The following is a 19,356-nucleotide window of genomic DNA, read 5'->3' as shown; positions in this document are numbered from 1 at the left end:
AAGACGACAGCCTCTCCCGTTAATATCCATTTCAAGAGTCTATTCTTGGAGAACTCTTTTGAAATATTCAATCTTTGTCACTGTATTGCGGGAGTCGCTCTTGAAACGCTAGAATAAGGAAAAATGTTCTTTTTTTTCTTATATATATTAATTTCTATATATTATAGTTCAGATGCTTACAAAGTAGAACGAAACATTTCTATCTATAAATTTTATGACGACAAAATTCTTCTAGTTTTTCGTATCGTTATTCTGCATTTGTCTTGTGCCGGCCTCTTGTTCGCTCGAGTTCAGTTTTGTAATTGAAGATTTTCAAGACGAACGTTGCTGCAAGTGATTAGGAGAAAGAACGAGAGAGACAGAAAAGAGAAATGATGAAAACCGAAAGAAACGATGATCGCGATATCTTCTTGCATATTTTTTGTCCATGAATATACATGGATTTTTGTGATGATACTTCGACGCACTACGTGTCGCTCCACGCATTTTCTACGCGCCGAACACAACTGATCAAGCAAATTTCGCCACAGTTTAGAGACGAAGTGCCTGTGAAACGTTCATTCGCGGAAATAGAGAAAAAAATAACAAAGAAATATATATGTATATACATATAAAAAATATATATATATATGTACGTATAAACGCGAAAATCTATATTTTCAATCGAGAGAATGCAATAGTGAGTCGACGCGCGCACTCGCGGTTCACACGTATGATGAATCTGAAAAGCAAACAAATCTTGTACACCCACAGACATGAACGTCTAAAATAAAAAAAAAAAAGAAAGAAATGTACATATTGTGTCTCTTGTGTTTTGACAGCGATTGTGCTCTTAAACCTGCATGAGACTATTAAGTAGAAAAATTGATCTCTCTGACAAGCAAAATGCTCATTTCCAAAATCCGTCAGGAAAACCATAAAAAAAAAGTTAAAAAGATATAGAACAGCATCAAAAAAATCTGAAGAAAATAACATATAAATTTATTACGAATATGTTATTAAAGGGATATCAAAGGAGATGCAAATTAAAACCTTACAGCCTTACAGTATTGTTAAATCGTTTATTGGCAACCTTTTTGATATCCTCGGAAGCCCGAGAAATTTTTTTCTAGAATCGCGACATTTCGATAAACTTTTAATAATAACTTTTCTATTTCGACCGGTTACTGTAATTAATCATCATTTCTTTCATCAACAGACGATCGGCTCATCAGTGAAATATTTTTCAACTACTAGATGGAGTTGCGTAAACTTTCGATCTATCAATGAACATTCTAAATTTATTAACATATTTCTTTAATTACTTATTTACGAATAAGTAATTATAGTAATAGATTAGTGTGTTAATAGAAATGGCTCTTCGGCACCTTCGACAGTATTTACAGATTATTGCAATTGGATCTTTATAAGATATCGAATTTGTTTTATCACACAATCGTAACTCTTTCAACTTGTTAGTATAATCATTTGCTGTTTTCTCCGTTAATAGATCAACTAACGTATCGATAGGTGATTCTTCGAAAACTAGCCACTTGACTAAGTTTACAATTTATCAATGATCCTCTCTTATTTTCACCTCTATTACGAAAATAAAGAAAATGTAACATTTTCTTTATTAGTGAATTATCGATTTTAAATTATTAATAGTTTCATTTACAAATTATTTTGTCTAATTAAATCTAACAGAATATCGGATTTGCGTCGACCGCAACATATGAAAAGGTAAAATAAAAATCTATCTCATGAAAACAGAGAAATATAATCACGTTTGGCTTAATTCTAAGTTTTGCGGGGACGCATGGAAGTGCCGTGTGTTACTAGGTATACAGTCGATGATATAAATATGATATATAATTAATATATATCAATATATACAACCAATGAAAATATAATCATAAAAGACTATAAATTACATAATTACGGTCATTAGTCTTGCCGCGATATTCTCTGTCAATATAATCAAATTTTCTGACATTTTTATATTAACGGAGAATTAATTATTGGGAAAACGTGTAATAACGAGAAGACACCATGTCCGCTCTTGCATTGCAAAAGCGAAAATTCCAACGCTTTGTACATCAAATAACATTTCTCGTTTAAATGTCTTCGAGACCAACTTCTCGAAAATAATTCCTATTTACTTTTACAGAATATTTTACATAACTTGTGGTACCGTGATGATCATAAAACTCGCCCGGACTTCTTCACCCTTGGACATCTCTGTTAGTGACCTAATTTATAGAAGTCCCTGTGTGTCTCTCTATTCTATACATCGCAAGTTCGTTCGCAATGGAAGCATAAATCGGAGTTATTTTTCTTCTTTACAATCTTCAAATTGTTATACTTATTTTTTGGAGTTTTAAAGCCCGCATTAAAAGCTTTTACGAGCTCCGCTTAATGCTTTTTCGTTGCTATGTTAAACAAATAATACTTATATTCGCCTTTTCCTCCATTTAACCTTCTTAAACCATTCTTCCTGCACTCTCCTCTTTCTCGCGTGTCGAGACTACTTAATGCTACCTATCTAGCGACACTTTTGGTTTGTTGCGCTTTGTACAGCTTGAAGACCCTCTTATTGGGAAGCAATAATTCAATGTGACTGAATATTTTTATACGTTTCTTGATGTTAACCATCTGAATTTTCCTTCTATTTGCCTTTCTATTTCCCTTCTCATCAGATTACTAACAGTATTCATCTACAGTTTTGGTTTGTTGTGCTTTGTACAGTTTGAAGACCCTTTTGCTGGGAAGCAACCATTGACTGAGACCAGGCCTCTTCTTACGTTTTCTGTTGTTGCCTGTTTGATTATTCTCCTGATCTACTTCATCGTTTTCATCGTCACCAGCGTCGTTTGGCGATTGCTGCTGCTGTTGCTGCTGCTGCCATTGTTGCTGACCATTATATCGCGTTTGGCAGACGAGTGTCTCTTGGGGTGCACGCAACACTTCTAACTCAGCTGCGCTACGATGCAAATCTGAGTCGTGAGCGAAAGCGCAATTGTGGCCGAAACGGCAACGGCCTTTCCGGTAATTCCAGCAGATCTTGCGGCCATTGATAGTCTTAGTGTCATCCAATGTAGGTGTCATCTTAACATGTTTCTCCAATATCGCGCTCTTTGCTCGTTCCGCTTCCACAAATGGATTCGAAAACACTGATGTGCGCAGCAACGTAGTTGCACTGTCGAAATCTGGTGTTGGCAATGGAAGTTTTTCGCTGGAAGCTGGTTCGGTTGTTCTTACTAAGTAGCTATTGTCATCCTCCTTGTCCTCACTATTGTTTCCCTTCGATTCTTCTGCTTCTTCCTTTTCTTCATTTTCTTTTATCTGTTCTATTTCCTTCTCGTCCTCCTTAAAGCTAATGGTGAGGCAATATCAGATTACAAAGAACAAGCTGAATTCTGCACGTAGATATCAGTTGCTTAAACTCAAATCAATGTTCAACAATAGTATATGTATAAGCAGTCCAGTGTCAACATGACAATGTTAGGATGTAAATACATATACACATAGAATCATGATAAATATAAAATAACATGCGCTTGAATTGCAGGAAACGTGCTGTAGAAGATAAGAATGGAATCAGATATAGTAGATGCATGTGTTGATACTTCACAGAAAGAGAAAAAATCAGAACCAGAAGCCAGAAGTGCGAAAAATGTGGGAGGCGCGAGTGTTGCAAAAAAAGCCGACATTTAACGAGTCCCAAAAGGTTAGGTTAGGTTATAATTCGCGTCGAAATGAAGAGCGTCAAAAAGAGAATTGAAGCAGACAGCGCTCATTAGCCTAAATGGTTTAAAATGACACTTACAAGTCATCATTGATATTGTCCGAAACGTTGTCGTCGTTCGTCTCGCTATCCGAGCCGGAAGTGCCGTAATCCGCGACCAAGGAAGCCATAACAATATCTCAGTCAATTATTACATACGAACTAGACGATTTATTGTGCAATCTAACCTAAATAATCATCATTTTAGCGTCTAATCTAACAAAATCATTATACAGCGCTGCTGACCGTGTTCGAAACGGTCCGAAGTTGATGCGCACAGCTGCGGCGCGCGGTAGTTGCGACATCTAACGAGCAAAGAAGCAAGAGAAACGTCAATTGGATGGATCATTTGAAATTATATCACCGAGATGACGAATTTGCTGGTAATATATATATTGTCTTTTTTTTATAAATATTGAAATTAATATGCATTTCAATTTTTACACTTGAATCTTGCATACATATGCGATCAAAGTGTGCCACAGAATAAGAATACTTACATTTTTATCAAAAGTTCAAATTCAATTTTATTATAAAGGCTGCGTTCCAATGTTTACCGCCAGCGCTGAAAAGCTATAGTTCATATTACGTATACTACGTAGATTTTCAGCGCTGTTAATAATTTTTTTAAAGTTAAAAAGTTAATCTCATAAAAATTTGCCCTAATGTCATAGAGGATCACTTGTGTAAATCCACCACATCAATTCATACTGCCATCTGTGAAGAACCGAGTTTAATGACGCAGTTCTTTTTTGCCTCGATCGTTTAAACAGCGAGCGCGTGGATAGTTAAATCGGATCGGTATATCGCGCGGGTTTCTTGTGTATAAAAAAATATTACACATTACGCATGCATATACGTCTGCATTTGTGTGTACGTCTGCATATGTACGTGCGTCGTGCAAAAATCAAAATTATATGATATGCATACATATATAATATATGAGTAATTCATCATATTGTATCAAAGTGTAATTCGACTTGCCGTTTGCCGTACTGTCGACTCATTCGTGTACAACGTTAGGTCAAGTGAAAATCACCCGAGACTCTTGTGTTTATGATACTAGTCGTGCGTAGAATTTTTCACGATGTATACATTATGAATTGATGTAATAAGTAGTGTTTTGCGGACTATATAAATAGAAAAAGGAGATATATATATACGAGGAAATTAAAGCTTTTCATTAATATTATACGTTAATATAATATTATACGTTTCTTGTTAACCGGCACTTTTCCTATCACGCAAGCCGTGTAAATACATGGTTAATAATAATCCTGGAGAAGTACAGATTGTATAGTGGTTAGATTTTCGTGTTTCAAGATGCATCGCAAGCTTAAACTCGAAGTGGAATATTTGACGGAGGAACATCTGACGGGATTCGAGAGTTATAAAGTAAGTGCGTCCGGTATCAATGAATATTAATTGTAAAAGTTTATAAATATATATGTTTCAATTGTGGATAGATAATTTATAAGTAAATACTTTATTCCGAAGTACATTCAGTTATTATGTGACTCATAATAGATTATTTGATTTTAGTATAGCTCTCTGGATACAAGTCCTCTGAGCGTGTATGTTATGCACCCTTTCTGGAACAAAGTAGTACAGGTACAAATCTTGACTTATTGAGTGACAGAATAATTATTAATAGATTGATAAAAACGATATTTTTATTTTGGACTAATATTCTATAGTACTGTATGATGGTAGTATCATAATATTTATTGTAAATACTAATTGTCTTGTTTCAGTTTTGTCCAAAATGGGTTGCTCCAAATGTACTAACTTTTTCTGGATTTCTTTTTACTGTGTTAAACTTCATATTGTTTGCAAGTTATGATTACTATTTTTATGCGTCCAGTGATGACAAACCGCAGTATCCTCCAATACCACGATGGGTCTTTGCTCTAGCTGCTTTTAACATTTTTATGGCATATACGCTTGGTACGTGTATTTAATATAGATATACAGGATGTCTCAAAAATATTTGACCAAACATTAACACTATATTCTAGAGATAAAAAACAAAACAGGTTGGTTACTTTTGATGATATTTTTGAGACATTAAGTCTCTATAATCTTAATATATGTTATCTTCTTAATTCTGAAACAAAAATATATTAAATTTCATAATATTTATCTATGTTAATGTCATAAATTATTGTTTTATTAACAGTAAAGATAATAAATTAACAATAATTGCTTATTAGATAATAAAACTTGATAAATTAAAATTTCTATTAATATTCTTTAAATTTCAGATGGGATAGATGGAAAGCAAGCAAGACGTACGCAAACATCTGGTCCTTTGGGAGAGTTGTTTGACCATGGTTTAGATAGCTGGACAGCTATGTTGATCACTGTGTGTATGTACTCTGTATTTGGCAGAACAGACCATAGTGTCTCACCTTTACGAATGTACTTTGTATTGTGGAATGTTTTCATTAATTTCTATCTGAGTCATTGGGAGAAATATAACACAGGTGTGTTGTTTCTTCCTTGGGGATATGATGCTTCCATGCTAGTAAGTTTGCTTCAAAAAGTTTAAATTTTTTAATTAATTATAACACTAGAAATATGTTTCTCATATTAAATGTTTCTTTTTGCATCAAGCAAATTGGATGAAGTTTTATTGTAAAAAGAATATATTTATCGAATAATTTTGTTATATAATATGTGATATAATATTTAAGATAAAAGAATTTTACGTAAAAGACTGAAGAGAGAAAAAATAATCTTATCATTGAATCAACAATATTCTCATCAATTAAGATAAAATTTCATCAATTTTACCAACTATAAAGATTTATATCAGCCTTTTTGTTGGTTTTATAGGCAACTGTCATAGTATTTACTCTTACCAGCATAGGTGGACATGAAGCCTGGAAATTTGAATTGCCAGGTGGTGTGTCGGCAGGGATAATGTTTGAAATGTTGTTTTATGTTAGTGCACTTGTTTCAAACTTACCAGTTGTTCTTTGGAACATATACAAGTAAGTGCATTTTGTCAAATTATACCATTTTACATAGATCTAATAATTGTACAGTTTGAAACATTAATATGAAATATCTTACAGATCATACAGGGATAAAACTGGCAAGATGCGTACATTCCCGGAGGCAATAAGACCTTTAGTGCCTTTGATTTTGTTCTTTGCGATTTCAACGATCTGGATAATGCACTCTCCAAACAATATTTTAGAGCAGGATCCAAGAATAATATACTTCTGCATTGGCACTATTTTTTCCAATATATGTGTAAGTTATTCAAACACATTTATATTGATTTTATTGCATTTTGATGATTTTGTTCTGTGTTACAGTGCCGACTAATCGTGTCGCAAATGAGCAACACTAGATGCGAGATGTTACCATGGATACTATTACCTGTCGCAGTAGCTGCCATCTTTTCGTTTATTTTGCCTACTGTAGATTTAGAATCTATGTATATAGTCTCTATAGTAGCCCTGCTGTCACATGTTCATTATGGTGCTTGTGTGGTAAGTTCAATACAGTATACTTTTTGTTTGTTTTAACAACTAATCACTATATTATACGAAAATAAAAAGGAAATATACAATTTGACAATTTAATAAAAATCGAGAGGATAAAAAGTACAGCTGAGAAAAATATGCCTGTAATAACATCACGACGAATATATTAATAATCCCAGGTACATTAATAATCTCTTAATTTCAGGTACGTCAAATGTGCCGCCATTTCCGCATTCAAACGTTCTCTATAAAGGATCATTCCGAATGACTACTTGCCGACGATACGTGTTAGAAAAACGAAGAGACCGCAAGATATAAAAAGATATCTAAAGATCAAGGTCGAGAGAGAGAGAGAGGGAGAGGGAGGGGAGAGGCAAACGGGAAGAAAAGATCTGACACACATAAAAATACATAAACTTGTTATTATAGTTAACTATCAGGGGTATTAATTATCATGACAAAACATATTTATGGATTAAACGATTTCTAGAACAAATACAGTTTATATAAAATACTATATAAATATGCTGTTCGTAAATAGGAAGAGAAAAGAGGGGGAAGAGAAATTTGAAACAGTGTTACTTTATTTATTATTATATACTATTGTATATCTGATATAGAGAATTTATGACAATTTTTTTATCTTTTATAATTATGAAGTAATTGAGTCATTTGATTAACTATGTAAGTAAAAGAAAAACAAGATTTTTTTCTAACATAAAAAAGTTCTAACATAAAAAATTTTGATATAACGTTTAAATATTTATCGAGTCGTTAGCGTATAAAATCATTAACGATCTATGAACATTATAAGTTAGCACATAAATTTTTGCTTTTAAACTTTGGATATGTATCATAGAATCAAGAACCAGTTTATGTATCTCGCGTATTTCTAATAGTAATTATATATTATATCACATCTTAAATTTTCTTCGCCTTGTAAGCCTTTGATTGTATCACGAACTGATTTATTAATTCCTATGTTGTCATGATGAACAAAATTACCTGAATCTCCTTGATCGTTGTCTTGTTGCAATACATATAATTATATATCACCGTTTTTATTCTTTTCTCTCTTTTTCTCTCTTTCTCTTTCCTTCTTGCTCTGTTCGTTTTAGTTTCATTATTTTCTTGTATTTGGGTGCTGCAGTTATCTTGAAAGGATTTATAGTGATAAAGAATTTATTATTCTTTTAACTAAATGTCTCCATACCAACACTTTGTACAAAAATAGTCTAATGATTAAATATTTCAGTTATTATGAATATACTGCTCGAAACAATTAGGGAAGTGCATTACTGATTAAATTTGTTTAAATGGAATACTAGAGATAAGAAAACTTGAAAATCTTACGACTATATAAACATGTTGAAAATTTTGAAATATTAAATATATATTGATATAAATCAATATATATTTGTATATATATTGAATACATTTTGTATGTATTTTATGTGTGTGTGTGTGTGTGTGTGTGTGTGTGTGTGTATGCATATGTACATACATATATACACACATAGAGGCATATATACATAAAGTAATTGATTCTAAGAAGTGATAATATGAAACAAATATATAATTAACTTTATATAATTTTCCCTCTTGGTGCAATTCTATGTACAACTTTTTTTAATTGTATAAATTAACAATATTTTAATCTATTAATTTCATATTTATAGAATTTAGTATACATACACAATTGTGATTTATATTAGCTACACTTAGTTTTATTATTTCCCTAATTAATTATTGAGCAGTGTAATACTGGTATATCATAATTTATTATATTATTGTGCATTTTTACAATAGAATATATGCATATTTCAATGAGAGAGAAAGAAAGAAAGAAACTGTAGAGAATCAACGAAAGACAAAAATGGCCAATAAGAATTTGAATCACAGGTATTAATAAAGTGAAATGGAATGTACGACTGAAACGAACAGATAGTTAAATGAATGTATTCAGAGCATTTATATTTGATCTTTAAACCATTTTTATTATGTCTATTTCATTTAAAATTGGACTATGTGTGTATAAATACTTTTTCTTTGAACGCTGCCGAGAATCCGTTGAGCGATAGGCTATCAATGCACCTCTTCGTTTTTAACATGTATCGTCCCTCGGACGTTATTAATATACTAATAGTATAATAACTGTTTTATTTTTGTCGTTTTTTTCTCTTTTCTTTGTAAATGATTGGAACCTGTATAAATAGTTATGCACATTTATACTCGTTTTAATCATAAAATTGTTTTTATAGAACTCTAAGTCTTATTTAGCTGAAATTAATGTATATGACATGTATATGACAGAAAATCGAGTATATCAGTGTATGTTGTGTTAAGAGTAAGATGTTTACGTACTATCAATTGAACAATTTAATCAAATGACATGCATGAGGAACTGCAGTACAAGTTTCTAATGAGGTAGATTGAAACATTGGGACAGCATTTTTTCTCTTTCTTTGAAAACAGGTTTTGGTTACTGTTATAAATATAAAATAATTCAAAAGATATTCTTCCAGTATGTAAAATAAAATATATTCAGACTGATTGTACAAGAAGCTCAAAAAGCATGATTCATTTAATGCTTCATTTAATATTTCAATTTTTTTCTTTTTCAAATGGGAGTTTAATAAATTTTTCACCAGTGCTTAGTTATACTATGTACACAATATATTATAGTGTATTATTGAGATAGCGATATATCCAAAGATCTAAAATATATCTAAAGTGACATAAAATAAAAGATATTTTTACAAAGTAAGGTTTGTATATGTACTTAATATCATCTAGAATTTAGGTAATCAGCCTTTATCTTTGCACGTTCCTCTATTGGTGGTAAATATGGTTCGATCTTTTTTAACTTGCGTTCACGCTGCACAGTGGCCTAAAAACAAAAATATCTTTTAAATTGAGGTAACAAACTATGTGTGTACATAAATATATCTTATATTGAAATCACCCAAAATCTCCTACAGTTTTTATAATTGGTAAAGTACAAATCACATACATTGCGATCATTCTGATGGGAGTCTAAACATTTCAAAGATAAGATTTGTTCCTGAAAAAAGAACATAATTACTATAAAATTATAAAAGCTCCATTTTGTCTATCTATACTTTTTATATATTTCTATTCTTTATTTTTACTCTAAGTATCAGCATATATGCACACACATTTGTTCCACCTTGCGCAATCATAAAGGGTATAGATAGAAGTATCATGTTTATCATGTAACAAAATTATCCAGTAAATAATTATATTTATTTAATATAGATTTATTTTTTTATTGTTGAACTAGTATATATTTTCGTAACTCAAAAAAGTATATACAATTGAAATTTGAAAAAAAGAAGAAAAGAGAACTAATGCATATAGTAGTGCAGTCAGTTTAACAGTGACAACCAAACCTTACAAATGATTCCAATACCTTATAACAAGGATTGTTTTTTTCTTGATCATATGTTAAAACGTTATGTTTATTTATACGATACGGTCGTTCTTTAACATCATTTAATTTATTTTCCATACCCATTTTATTATTTAAATGCTTAATTATTTAATGCATCTAACAAATCTATACAGATTTGTCAGATCACAACACTGGTGCGGTATAAGGTCTGTTCATTATAACTTTCCGCGCTTTTGTGCTACTAGATGGCATGGCGAGTTACACATACATAGATATCCTCTAATAAGAGTTGTGAGAGCGATTTTATCAAAATTCTATGAGAGGATACATTCACTATCTCTCTCTAATTGATCTTTTTCTGACGCACTTACACTGAGCTACAGCAATTTATGCTGCTTTCAGTAATAAAAGCTATTAAAAATGAAAAATTGCAGCAATATATGTGAAATATAGAAATTGCTCAAGTAGAATATCCCAGACAGCACAATATTCAAAACTGGGACATAAGACGTCTTTAACACGACTTAAAGATGTCTTATTTTCAGACATTTTAAAGACGATTTAAAAATGCCTTAAAGACGTCTTATGTCCCAGTTTTGGACATATGTGCTGTCTGGGATAGTAGAATATAACATAGTAGAATATCATAATGACATCAAAATGATGAAGGAAATTCATTTTTTTCACCATGATTTGGTCATTTTCTTGTCATTTTGATGTCACATGATTTTCTGTTCTGCCTGGGTTTGTGCACTCGCTACATGGGAGAATATAGACTTATTACAAAATTAATTAAATATGATATAAATTAAATTTATTATAATAAAGAGGTTAAATAATAAATTACAGTTTTATTTTATATGTATCTTCCTCTCCTCATATGTTCGTAATTTATTATATGACATTATAAAGATGCTGGAAAGAAAGTTGGCTCAAAAGATTTTGGAGTAGTGATTTCTTGAGTGATATTTCGTTTTTATTATATATATACGTATGATTCCTTGGAAATTATTTAGTGCAAGGACTATTGCATATTGCGTAATTTCCACTTGTCATGTAGTAATTATTATGTGATGTGTTCGGCTTTAACGATCGACTTCGTATATGAAATAAATTACTGATTGCCTATATTTAGATGACTGGACATAAATATATGTAATATTGTTACGCATATGTATATGTTACGCACATCAAACCTTTTTGAATCTTATGACTTTTAAAATTAATTTATTTCATAATTTAACATTTTTTAATTTATTTTATAAATGAAATTTTTTTATAATACAGTAATACACACATACAAACATGAAAATGAAATTGAATATTTCTCTGCATTGCAAAAGCCTAAAATAACAAAATATAAGGTGATTTTAAAATTTTAACAAAAAAATAATCGTTTTGGAAATTTGGTTTGTTACAATTTTTGTATTATCGAATTGTACGCTATTTTTGCATAAAATATTCTTTTGTCTAGTATTCTTTTGCACCGTTTAGAAATTATTTAAGATAGAAATGTCACGTCTTTTATATCTTGCAATATAAGAAAAAGATGCGATTCTTTCCATGTGCTTCTTGTCCTAATTAATTTTAAATTTTAAGGACAGTCCCATAACCGCAGATTTTATTTCTACGGTTTTATATTATTATTATTTAATATTGGTGATGTCTCATTGTGTACATAATTTAGCAATTAAACTTTATTATATTATTATTATAGGTATGTAAGGAAAAAGCACCTTACACGTAGGATTCATGATATATATCGACGGTTCTTGATATATATTAATCGAAAACAGAAATACGAGGATATTTTGCTTATTCATTATTTCACACATCAATGACACTAGTTGCACTAGTGCCACTAGTTTTTTACTCTACCTAACGACTATAAATTGAGTTCCATTGCTGTCGATTAGCCATACGTGTTCTGTTCAGCACTTCGACTCCGTTTTCGTTACGATTTAGACTAACCGTGAGTATATAAATCCTTTCCAGGCAGAAAATTATGATGATATCAAAACGACATCAAAATCATTTTTCATCATGATTCGGTCATTTTTTCATCATTTTGATGTCATTTTAATGATTTTCCGTTTTGACTGGGTAGCATTTGACATAGCAAGTTTACCGGGAATTATTAAGAAATTTAGTGTTTAAATGCTGCAAATATTTCAATAATTGTTTGGTCAGAGCTTAATTATGAATTTATTATGAATATATTACATTATTCTTGCAAAATTACAATGCTGCAATTGCTGTTTGCAGCAGATCGGGCTGTAATAAATTAAACGGAAACGAGTAACGTAGATCAGTACTTATGTTAAATAATAAGAAAAAGAATGTCCTCTCACATGATTCAATGGTTATTTTTCCTTTCTAACCGTGAATAGCGTTGCTTTATCCTATCTATGACTAGTGATAAAGCTACTGAATAACATGAATTAATTACCGAACAACCACTTTTCTATAATAATGTTTAATCACTGTCTTAAACACTGACATACATATATAATCACTACGCATTCAGCAATTGAATTACTAGGAATTATGCTAATAGTACTTTTAACACACAAAATAAAATAGTTAATCGCTAACTCACCGCTATTAAATTTCTATAAAGAAAAACAATGGCTCGGTTAATCGGTATAGTGGCGATTATTGGGATTGCATTGGTGTCTATCCTCACAGCCGAAGAATTCTATTCCGACAAATACGATGACATAGATGTCAAAGGTATCCTCCAGAATGACAGATTGCGAGACCAATATTACGAATGTTTTATAGACAAGGGACCATGCACAACAGCGGATATGAAATTCTATAAAGGTACATACACACACATATATACAAAGTATCATATTGATATTACAATATTGTTTACGAAAAATTCTTTAATAAATTCGACATAACATTGCATTAAACGAAAGGTCGAAGTGACTGTAGTTCTCTAAAATTCGATTAATTCCTATCTAAAAAATGGAACTGCATATTTTACAAATATGAACGTAGAAGTACCGATATAAATTTAAAGCAAACCATATCTAGGTATTGAACACTTATCTTGTTTTCAGAAATTGCAAGCGAAGCTATGGTGACAAAATGCAAGAAATGCAACGAGAAACAAAAGGAACATCTGAACGACATAATCGAGTGGTATACACAGAATAAACCCGATCAATGGCAAATTATAGTTGAAAAGTCTTTAGAAGACATGAAGAAAAAGAACAGTGGCCAATAACTACTGGCAAAATTGACAACGAATATCGTAAAATCAAGGAATTCTTCAATTCCTTATTATCGCTCAGCAAAAACACATCTAATACATACTTTCTGTTACGTAACTAGAATATATCAAGTATTTAACAGATTATATATCTCAATTATACTACATGTTATATTGTATGTATTACAAAAAAATATTTCGTTGATAAAATAAATTTAAAAATGTTAAAATATAAATCAATCTCAAGAGTTACGAAATACCCAAAAAAATTTAGCGTGCGTAATATGCCGTATCATTATGTGTGTATTATTTACGTAATATCAGTTTTTCAAACGTAACTAACCAGTAACTTACCTCGTATATAACATGTGTCATCAGTGCGTAACACAGGATGATTAATATCATAACAAATGGAAACACGTGCACCATCTGCATTGCGCAATTATCAAATAAAAGAATGATACGTCTCTACATATAATAAAAACAAAACATCATCTACTCAAAACTCTTTCGAGCCAATACTTTCTGTCCAATATTCTTATAATATCATAACAATGCGAATACGTGAAGATAAATGAAATAAAAATTTAATTTATTTTTTAACTTCTTTATTATAGTAAATTTAATTTATATATAATATATAACTCCATAGATATTTTCCAATATAAGGAGAACACAAAAATTTCTTGAAATTCTTTATTAGAAAAATCAATCGAATGGAAGTATTTACAACAATATCGATACCCTGTGTACGAAGGTAATATAAAATTAAAACGTTATGAATTTAATGGATAAAATAAATTCGACGTTGTTGCATAATTTCTCTCTTTAATGTAAGAACATAAAGTTACACATATAAATACAAGATACTATATTAGTAATATAGAATCTTTTAAACTTTTCTCCAGCACCGGTAAGTTTTCAAGAAGTTTCCAAGTATATAAGATTTAATTGATTACAAATGATTATATTTTGCGATGTTCGTTGTCAGTTTTGCCAGTAGTTATTGGCCACCGTTCTTTTTCTTTGAGTCCTCTAAAGACTTCACAACAAATTCACGCCATTTATCGGGTTCATTTTTTGTATACCAATCAGTTATTATGTCCACATTTTGCTTTTGTATCTCAGTGCATCTTTTGCATTTTGTCGTTACGGCATCACCCACAATCTCTATAAACAAAATAAAATGTTCAGCACCACGATAAGTTTTGATTTAAATTTATAACAGGCTACTTCTACATTCAGATTTTTCAAACGGCAGTTTGAATTTTAAAGATACATTTCTATAGCTATTATCTCGATATTATTTTTAATGCAAAAGTTATATCGAATTTGCAACAGAATTTGTCGTAAACGATAATATATAAAAGTAGAATACTTTGTGTATAGATGCAAACCTTTATAGAATTTCATATCCGCTGTTGTGCATGATCCCTTGTCCATAAAACAATCGCGATATTGTTCTCGCAATCTGTCATTCTCGAGAATACTTTTGACATCAATGTCGTCATATTTGTCAGAATAGAATTCTTCTTCGGCTGTGAGGACAGACACAAGTGCAATCCCAATAATCGCTACGATGCTGACTAACCAAGCCATTGTTTTATATTCTCAGTCTAGATCGTAACGAAGACAAAATCAAAGTGCGGAATAGAACTCAAGACTCGACCGCCAGTAGCTACATTTATAGCTGTCGTTCAGAATAAAAAATCGTTACGATGTATATTGTGTAAGATAATGACTAAGTGAAATATTCAGCATTGATAATTAACTGGAAAATCCAGGTGGAACAAAAAGCCATGACATAAAAATAATGAAAAAAAGTTCATTGCTTAATTATGATTCGATCATTTTGATGTTATCATGATTTCCTGTTCTGGCTGAGCAAGAACGTGGAAAAAATTGCACTTTTTCTACGTTGCTTTTACGTTTTAGATTATAAAGACATTACCATTTCAAATAATTTCTAAACGATATTGTATAAAAAAATATTTTATATAAAAATTGTACACAATTTAAAAATACGGAAATAAATTACAACGAGTATAGAACCAGGACATATCCTTCCAAGTCAATTCGACATATTACAATTGGACACAAAGTAAATGATTGATTGAATCTAGTAACTCCGGATAAAGCTTCGCATCCTGGTTGATCGTGTCCAATCGTACTGTGTTGAATGGAATCCTCTTATCTGGGCTTTAATAAAAATGATGTCTTTTGCTGTCGTCCGATATTGCTCATTGTTACAAATCACAGAATTGTTAATGATTCCTAGAATAATATAAACGGTAAGACATGAATAGCAAATAAGTCAACTAATATCATAGTTGACGTCAGCGCTAATTAATAAGGTCTCACCTTGTTACTACTTACATGATTTGCATATTACTTAAGCGGATGGCACATCCGCTACCTAGACATTATATGCAAAACACATAAAAAACTTAAGTAATATTTTACCTATTCTATTCCCAAGTAGAACGCAAAATTAGGATGATATCAAAATGACGAGAAAATGACCGAATCATGATGAAAAATGAATTTTCCTCATTATTTTGACGTCATTTTGATGTCATGATCTTCTGTTCTGCCTCTATCAGAACGAAAAGAATATTTGCAAATAGACCTTTAATGTGCATTTTATGTAAGTTTTTAATGCGATCGATAAAATGTTACGTCTTAAGTTTTTTACCTATAATGTTTTACCTATAATGATTTTTTGTGTCATCCGCTTAAATGTTCAAGTCATGTACTTATAGACGAAACGTTAGCTTACTGTTATTAAGCTGTTATTAAGCTAAACGATACCGCTTACGTCTCAACTATGCATTGATTCGTTATTTATTATTCATGTCTTTCCGCTTACATCATCTATTAATCATCAGCAATACTGATCTGTAGTAACAATCAGTATATCAGATGCTAGAGATAACTACAGCAAAAGGCATCATTCTTATCAGGATTCAAATGGAAAGGTCCCGATTCGACACAGTACAATTAGGCACGACCAGGATGCGAAGCTTTACTAGTATTTGGTGTTACTAAATTGAACCAATCATTTACTTTATGTCCAATTGTGACTGACGGCAAAATTATAAATATTTACATCCACGTTTGATTCATATTCCATTGACAAGGTCTGTCAACAAAATCTGACAGTAGATTGGCTACAAAAACCGCAAGTATGTTTAAAACATTTAAATAGTTACAGATCTGCTCAGTCATCACTTCTTTCTGTCATTACACTGTACTAGTAAATCTTGTTATATTTCTGCTATCAACATACTGACAAAATGTACAGCAGACAAAATCTGCTATTGCAGGTTTGGCTATATAGGTAATTAAACTCGTTTAAAGATCAATTATATTTATTCTATATCATCGTAAAATCGCTAAGACATAACTTGTTCTATATTGTGTCATATTTAAATTGCTTATCAAGAAATTTACGCTATTCATAAGTGTAACGGATATCTATTCTCAATATTGGACTTACATTCTTTTCACGGAAAATTAAAATGAAAAACTACATGGAAATTTATCTGCAATTATAAAAAGAATTAAATTTCGTTAACTATTTTATAAAAGGATTTTTCTCGATTTCTTATATGAGCTATTAAATGTCTTTAAAATTCAAGATTATACACATTCTGTTTTAACAAAATAAACGAGAAAAATCGATTTATGTCAGAAAAACTATTATATAATATATGATTTTATTGTAAAGTACAAGGTGATTTTCTGAAACTAAAAAACAGAAGAAACTAAAGTCAAAAAAGAATAACTGCATTGAAAATTTTGCCGCCGTTGTAAATTTTGTAATTTATTCTCTCCCTATTCTTGAATTGTTACGCATAATTTTCACATAAAATACTCTTTTGTATATTGTTTGAAAATTATTTGAAACGATGATATTATATATAACATGATGATATAACATAACGATGATATAACATAAAAAGACATAATTCTTTCTACATGTTTTGTTCTAATCATTTTTCAATATGTCACTTACGTAACATAACATAAAGTCATCTTACGTAACAGTTTTTATTTTGAACAACAGCTATAAGCGGAATTCTTGGCGATCAGTCTTGAGTTCTACTCCGCACTTTCATTTTGTCTTCGTTACGCTCTAGACTGAGAATATAAAATAATGGCTCGATTAATCAGCATCATGGTGATTGTTGTGATTGTACTTGTGTCTGTCCTCACAGCCGAAGAATTCTATTCCGACAAATACGATGATAAATTGATGTCAAAAGTATCCTCCAGAATGACAGAGCGAAACAATATTATGATTGCGAAAACAATATTATGAATGTTTCATGGACAAAGCACCATGCCCAACCGCAGCTATGAAATTCTATAAAGGTACATATACATCCATACATATAATATAAACATAAAGTATTCTATTGATATCATAATATCGTTTACGACAAATTTTTTAATAAATTCGGTGTAACATTGCATTAAACGAAAGGTCAAGATGACTGTAGTTGTCTAAAATTCGATTCATCTCATCTAAAAAATTGGAATTGCTATTTTACAAATATGAACGTAGAAGTAAACCGAAATTGGACATAACAAGAATGTCCTTATTGGACATCGGACCTGTAGGACGTCCGATGTACATCCATCCACTTAGCGCTCAGTGAGCGGTTGTAGTACTGAATGCACCCAGTGGTTACATTACAGAAAACAAAGCGCTCACTGAGCGCTTAGTAACTATTGGTCCTTTCTGTTAGATCCTTACATTCAGACCAATAACGTTGACGAATTACTCAACCGTTGTGTAATCGTTGTGTTTTCTGAACGCAGCCATTATTGTAAAAACTCCCTAAGCCCGTATCAGACTACGGATTGGGATTGAGCGTTGGATTGAAATTTAACCAACCAGGAGTAAGTTTACTATATTTGAGATTATTTTCTTTTTTCCAATTGGGAAAATTTCAATGCAATCTCAATCCCAATTCATAGTATAATACGGGCTTTACGAAAATGGGAACGCAACTTGAGATGTTTCAAAAGTACAAATCTATAGGTGCGTTCAGCAGAGAAAACCGCTCAGTGAGCGATTATTGGTTCTTACTGTAAAGGCTCGTCTACAATAGCTGTAAGAGTAAGGCTGTAAGGTTGTAACGTAAGCTGTCAGCGAATGAAAATATTTCATTTCGTGTCTTGCAATCTTACAGCCTTACTCTTACAGCTAATGTAGACGAGCCTTTAGATCCTAAAGCGTCGTCTACAATGGCAATAAGCAGTAAAAAGTAAGCGTAAGCGGTAAGAAATAAACCAATCACAGTCAATTATGACAAAAATAATCAACTGTGGTTGGTCCATTTCTTACTGTTCACGCTTACTTCTTACTGCTTACTGCCATTGTAGACGACACTTAACATTCAGACCAATAACGTTGACGAATTACTCAACAGTTGCGCAACTGTGA

At 31.3% G+C, this 19,356-nt stretch overlaps 5 protein-coding genes across 9 annotated transcripts; 2 read left to right on the top strand and 3 right to left on the bottom strand.

The window, feature by feature from the left end:
- Nucleotides 1–1,041: 1,041 nt before the first annotated feature.
- Nucleotides 1,042–4,074, bottom strand: LOC105182010 (zinc finger CCCH domain-containing protein 65). The gene is made up of 2 exons (XM_011139144.3): nucleotides 3,809–4,074; nucleotides 1,042–3,355 (listed from the first exon to the last, which is right to left on the bottom strand). Exons 1-2 carry the CDS (start codon nucleotides 3,895–3,897, stop codon nucleotides 2,683–2,685), a joined length of 762 nt encoding a protein of 253 aa, XP_011137446.1. The 5' UTR covers nucleotides 3,898–4,074; the 3' UTR covers nucleotides 1,042–2,682.
- Nucleotides 4,075–4,545: 471 nt separating this feature from the next.
- LOC105182001 (ethanolaminephosphotransferase 1) lies at nucleotides 4,546–7,835 on the top strand. The gene is made up of 8 exons (XM_011139132.3): nucleotides 4,546–5,161; nucleotides 5,309–5,377; nucleotides 5,521–5,713; nucleotides 6,031–6,293; nucleotides 6,605–6,762; nucleotides 6,847–7,027; nucleotides 7,093–7,269; nucleotides 7,469–7,835. The coding sequence occupies exons 1-8, from the start codon at nucleotides 5,090–5,092 to the stop codon at nucleotides 7,529–7,531; spliced, it is 1,176 nt and encodes a 391-aa protein (XP_011137434.1). The 5' UTR covers nucleotides 4,546–5,089; the 3' UTR covers nucleotides 7,532–7,835.
- Nucleotides 7,836–7,841: 6 nt separating this feature from the next.
- LOC105181976 (coiled-coil-helix-coiled-coil-helix domain-containing protein 7) lies at nucleotides 7,842–11,138 on the bottom strand. 5 transcript variants are annotated; one of them, XR_849673.3, is made up of 5 exons: nucleotides 10,697–11,106; nucleotides 10,229–10,327; nucleotides 10,046–10,153; nucleotides 9,306–9,467; nucleotides 7,842–8,417 (listed from the first exon to the last, which is right to left on the bottom strand). XR_849673.3 is itself a non-coding variant. In XM_011139112.3 (4 exons), the coding sequence occupies exons 1-3, from the start codon at nucleotides 10,799–10,801 to the stop codon at nucleotides 10,052–10,054; spliced, it is 258 nt and encodes an 85-aa protein (XP_011137414.1). In that variant the 5' UTR covers nucleotides 10,802–11,138; the 3' UTR covers nucleotides 8,923–9,467; nucleotides 10,046–10,051. The 5 variants fall into 5 exon arrangements, 4 of the variants coding, with proteins under 4 accessions (XP_011137414.1, XP_025154228.1, XP_011137383.1 ...); XM_011139112.3 differs by lacking the exon at nucleotides 7,842–8,417 and having other exon boundaries at nucleotides 8,923–9,467; nucleotides 10,277–10,327; nucleotides 10,697–11,138; XM_025298443.1 differs by lacking the exons at nucleotides 7,842–8,417; nucleotides 10,697–11,106 and adding an exon at nucleotides 10,443–10,627 and having other exon boundaries at nucleotides 8,931–9,467.
- Nucleotides 11,139–12,574: 1,436 nt separating this feature from the next.
- Nucleotides 12,575–13,942, top strand: LOC105181969 (ejaculatory bulb-specific protein 3). Its single transcript, XM_011139068.3, has 3 exons — nucleotides 12,575–12,650; nucleotides 13,298–13,504; nucleotides 13,750–13,942. The coding sequence occupies exons 2-3, from the start codon at nucleotides 13,306–13,308 to the stop codon at nucleotides 13,914–13,916; spliced, it is 366 nt and encodes a 121-aa protein (XP_011137370.1). The 5' UTR covers nucleotides 12,575–12,650; nucleotides 13,298–13,305; the 3' UTR covers nucleotides 13,917–13,942.
- A 767-nt stretch (nucleotides 13,943–14,709) lies between these two features.
- Nucleotides 14,710–15,574, bottom strand: LOC105181961 (ejaculatory bulb-specific protein 3). The gene is made up of 2 exons (XM_011139059.3): nucleotides 15,299–15,574; nucleotides 14,710–15,071 (listed from the first exon to the last, which is right to left on the bottom strand). The coding sequence occupies exons 1-2, from the start codon at nucleotides 15,498–15,500 to the stop codon at nucleotides 14,905–14,907; spliced, it is 369 nt and encodes a 122-aa protein (XP_011137361.1). The 5' UTR covers nucleotides 15,501–15,574; the 3' UTR covers nucleotides 14,710–14,904.
- Nucleotides 15,575–19,356: the final 3,782 nt, after the last annotated feature.

The sequence above is a fragment of the Harpegnathos saltator genome, unplaced genomic scaffold, assembly GCF_003227715.2.
Source record: "Harpegnathos saltator strain DR-91 unplaced genomic scaffold, Hsal_v8.6 scaffold219, whole genome shotgun sequence".
Lineage (NCBI taxonomy): Eukaryota > Metazoa > Arthropoda > Insecta > Hymenoptera > Formicidae > Harpegnathos > Harpegnathos saltator.
This window is presented reverse-complemented; position numbering and strand designations above follow the sequence as displayed.

What these genes read in the sequence shown, in the direction of transcription:
- LOC105182010 (XM_011139144.3), bottom strand. Translation starts at nt 3,897, where the DNA reads ATGGCTTCCTTGGTCGCGGATTACGGCACTTCCGGCTCGGATAGCGAG. An exon ending in GACAATATCAATGATGACTT is followed by an intron (nt 3,356 to 3,808) that starts GTAAGTGTCATT and finishes CCTCACCATTAG; the next exon opens with CTTTAAGGAGGACGAGAAGG.
- LOC105182001 (XM_011139132.3), top strand. Translation starts at nt 5,090, where the DNA reads ATGCATCGCAAGCTTAAACTCGAAGTGGAATATTTGACGGAGGAACAT. An exon ending in CGGGATTCGAGAGTTATAAA is followed by an intron (nt 5,162 to 5,308) that starts GTAAGTGCGTCC and finishes ATTTGATTTTAG; the next exon opens with TATAGCTCTCTGGATACAAG. An exon ending in CTATTTTTTCCAATATATGT is followed by an intron (nt 7,028 to 7,092) that starts GTAAGTTATTCA and finishes TCTGTGTTACAG; the next exon opens with TGCCGACTAATCGTGTCGCA.
- LOC105181976 (XM_011139081.3), bottom strand. Translation starts at nt 10,801, where the DNA reads ATGGGTATGGAAAATAAATTAAATGATGTTAAAGAACGACCGTATCGT. An exon ending in AAAACAATCCTTGTTATAAG is followed by an intron (nt 10,328 to 10,696) that starts GTATTGGAATCA and finishes TTCTTTTTTCAG; the next exon opens with GAACAAATCTTATCTTTGAA. An exon ending in AAAACTGTAGGAGATTTTGG is followed by an intron (nt 10,154 to 10,228) that starts GTGATTTCAATA and finishes TTTTGTTTTTAG; the next exon opens with GCCACTGTGCAGCGTGAACG.
- LOC105181969 (XM_011139068.3), top strand. Translation starts at nt 13,306, where the DNA reads ATGGCTCGGTTAATCGGTATAGTGGCGATTATTGGGATTGCATTGGTG. An exon ending in GGATATGAAATTCTATAAAG is followed by an intron (nt 13,505 to 13,749) that starts GTACATACACAC and finishes TCTTGTTTTCAG; the next exon opens with AAATTGCAAGCGAAGCTATG.
- LOC105181961 (XM_011139059.3), bottom strand. Translation starts at nt 15,500, where the DNA reads ATGGCTTGGTTAGTCAGCATCGTAGCGATTATTGGGATTGCACTTGTG. An exon ending in GGATATGAAATTCTATAAAG is followed by an intron (nt 15,072 to 15,298) that starts GTTTGCATCTAT and finishes TTTTGTTTATAG; the next exon opens with AGATTGTGGGTGATGCCGTA.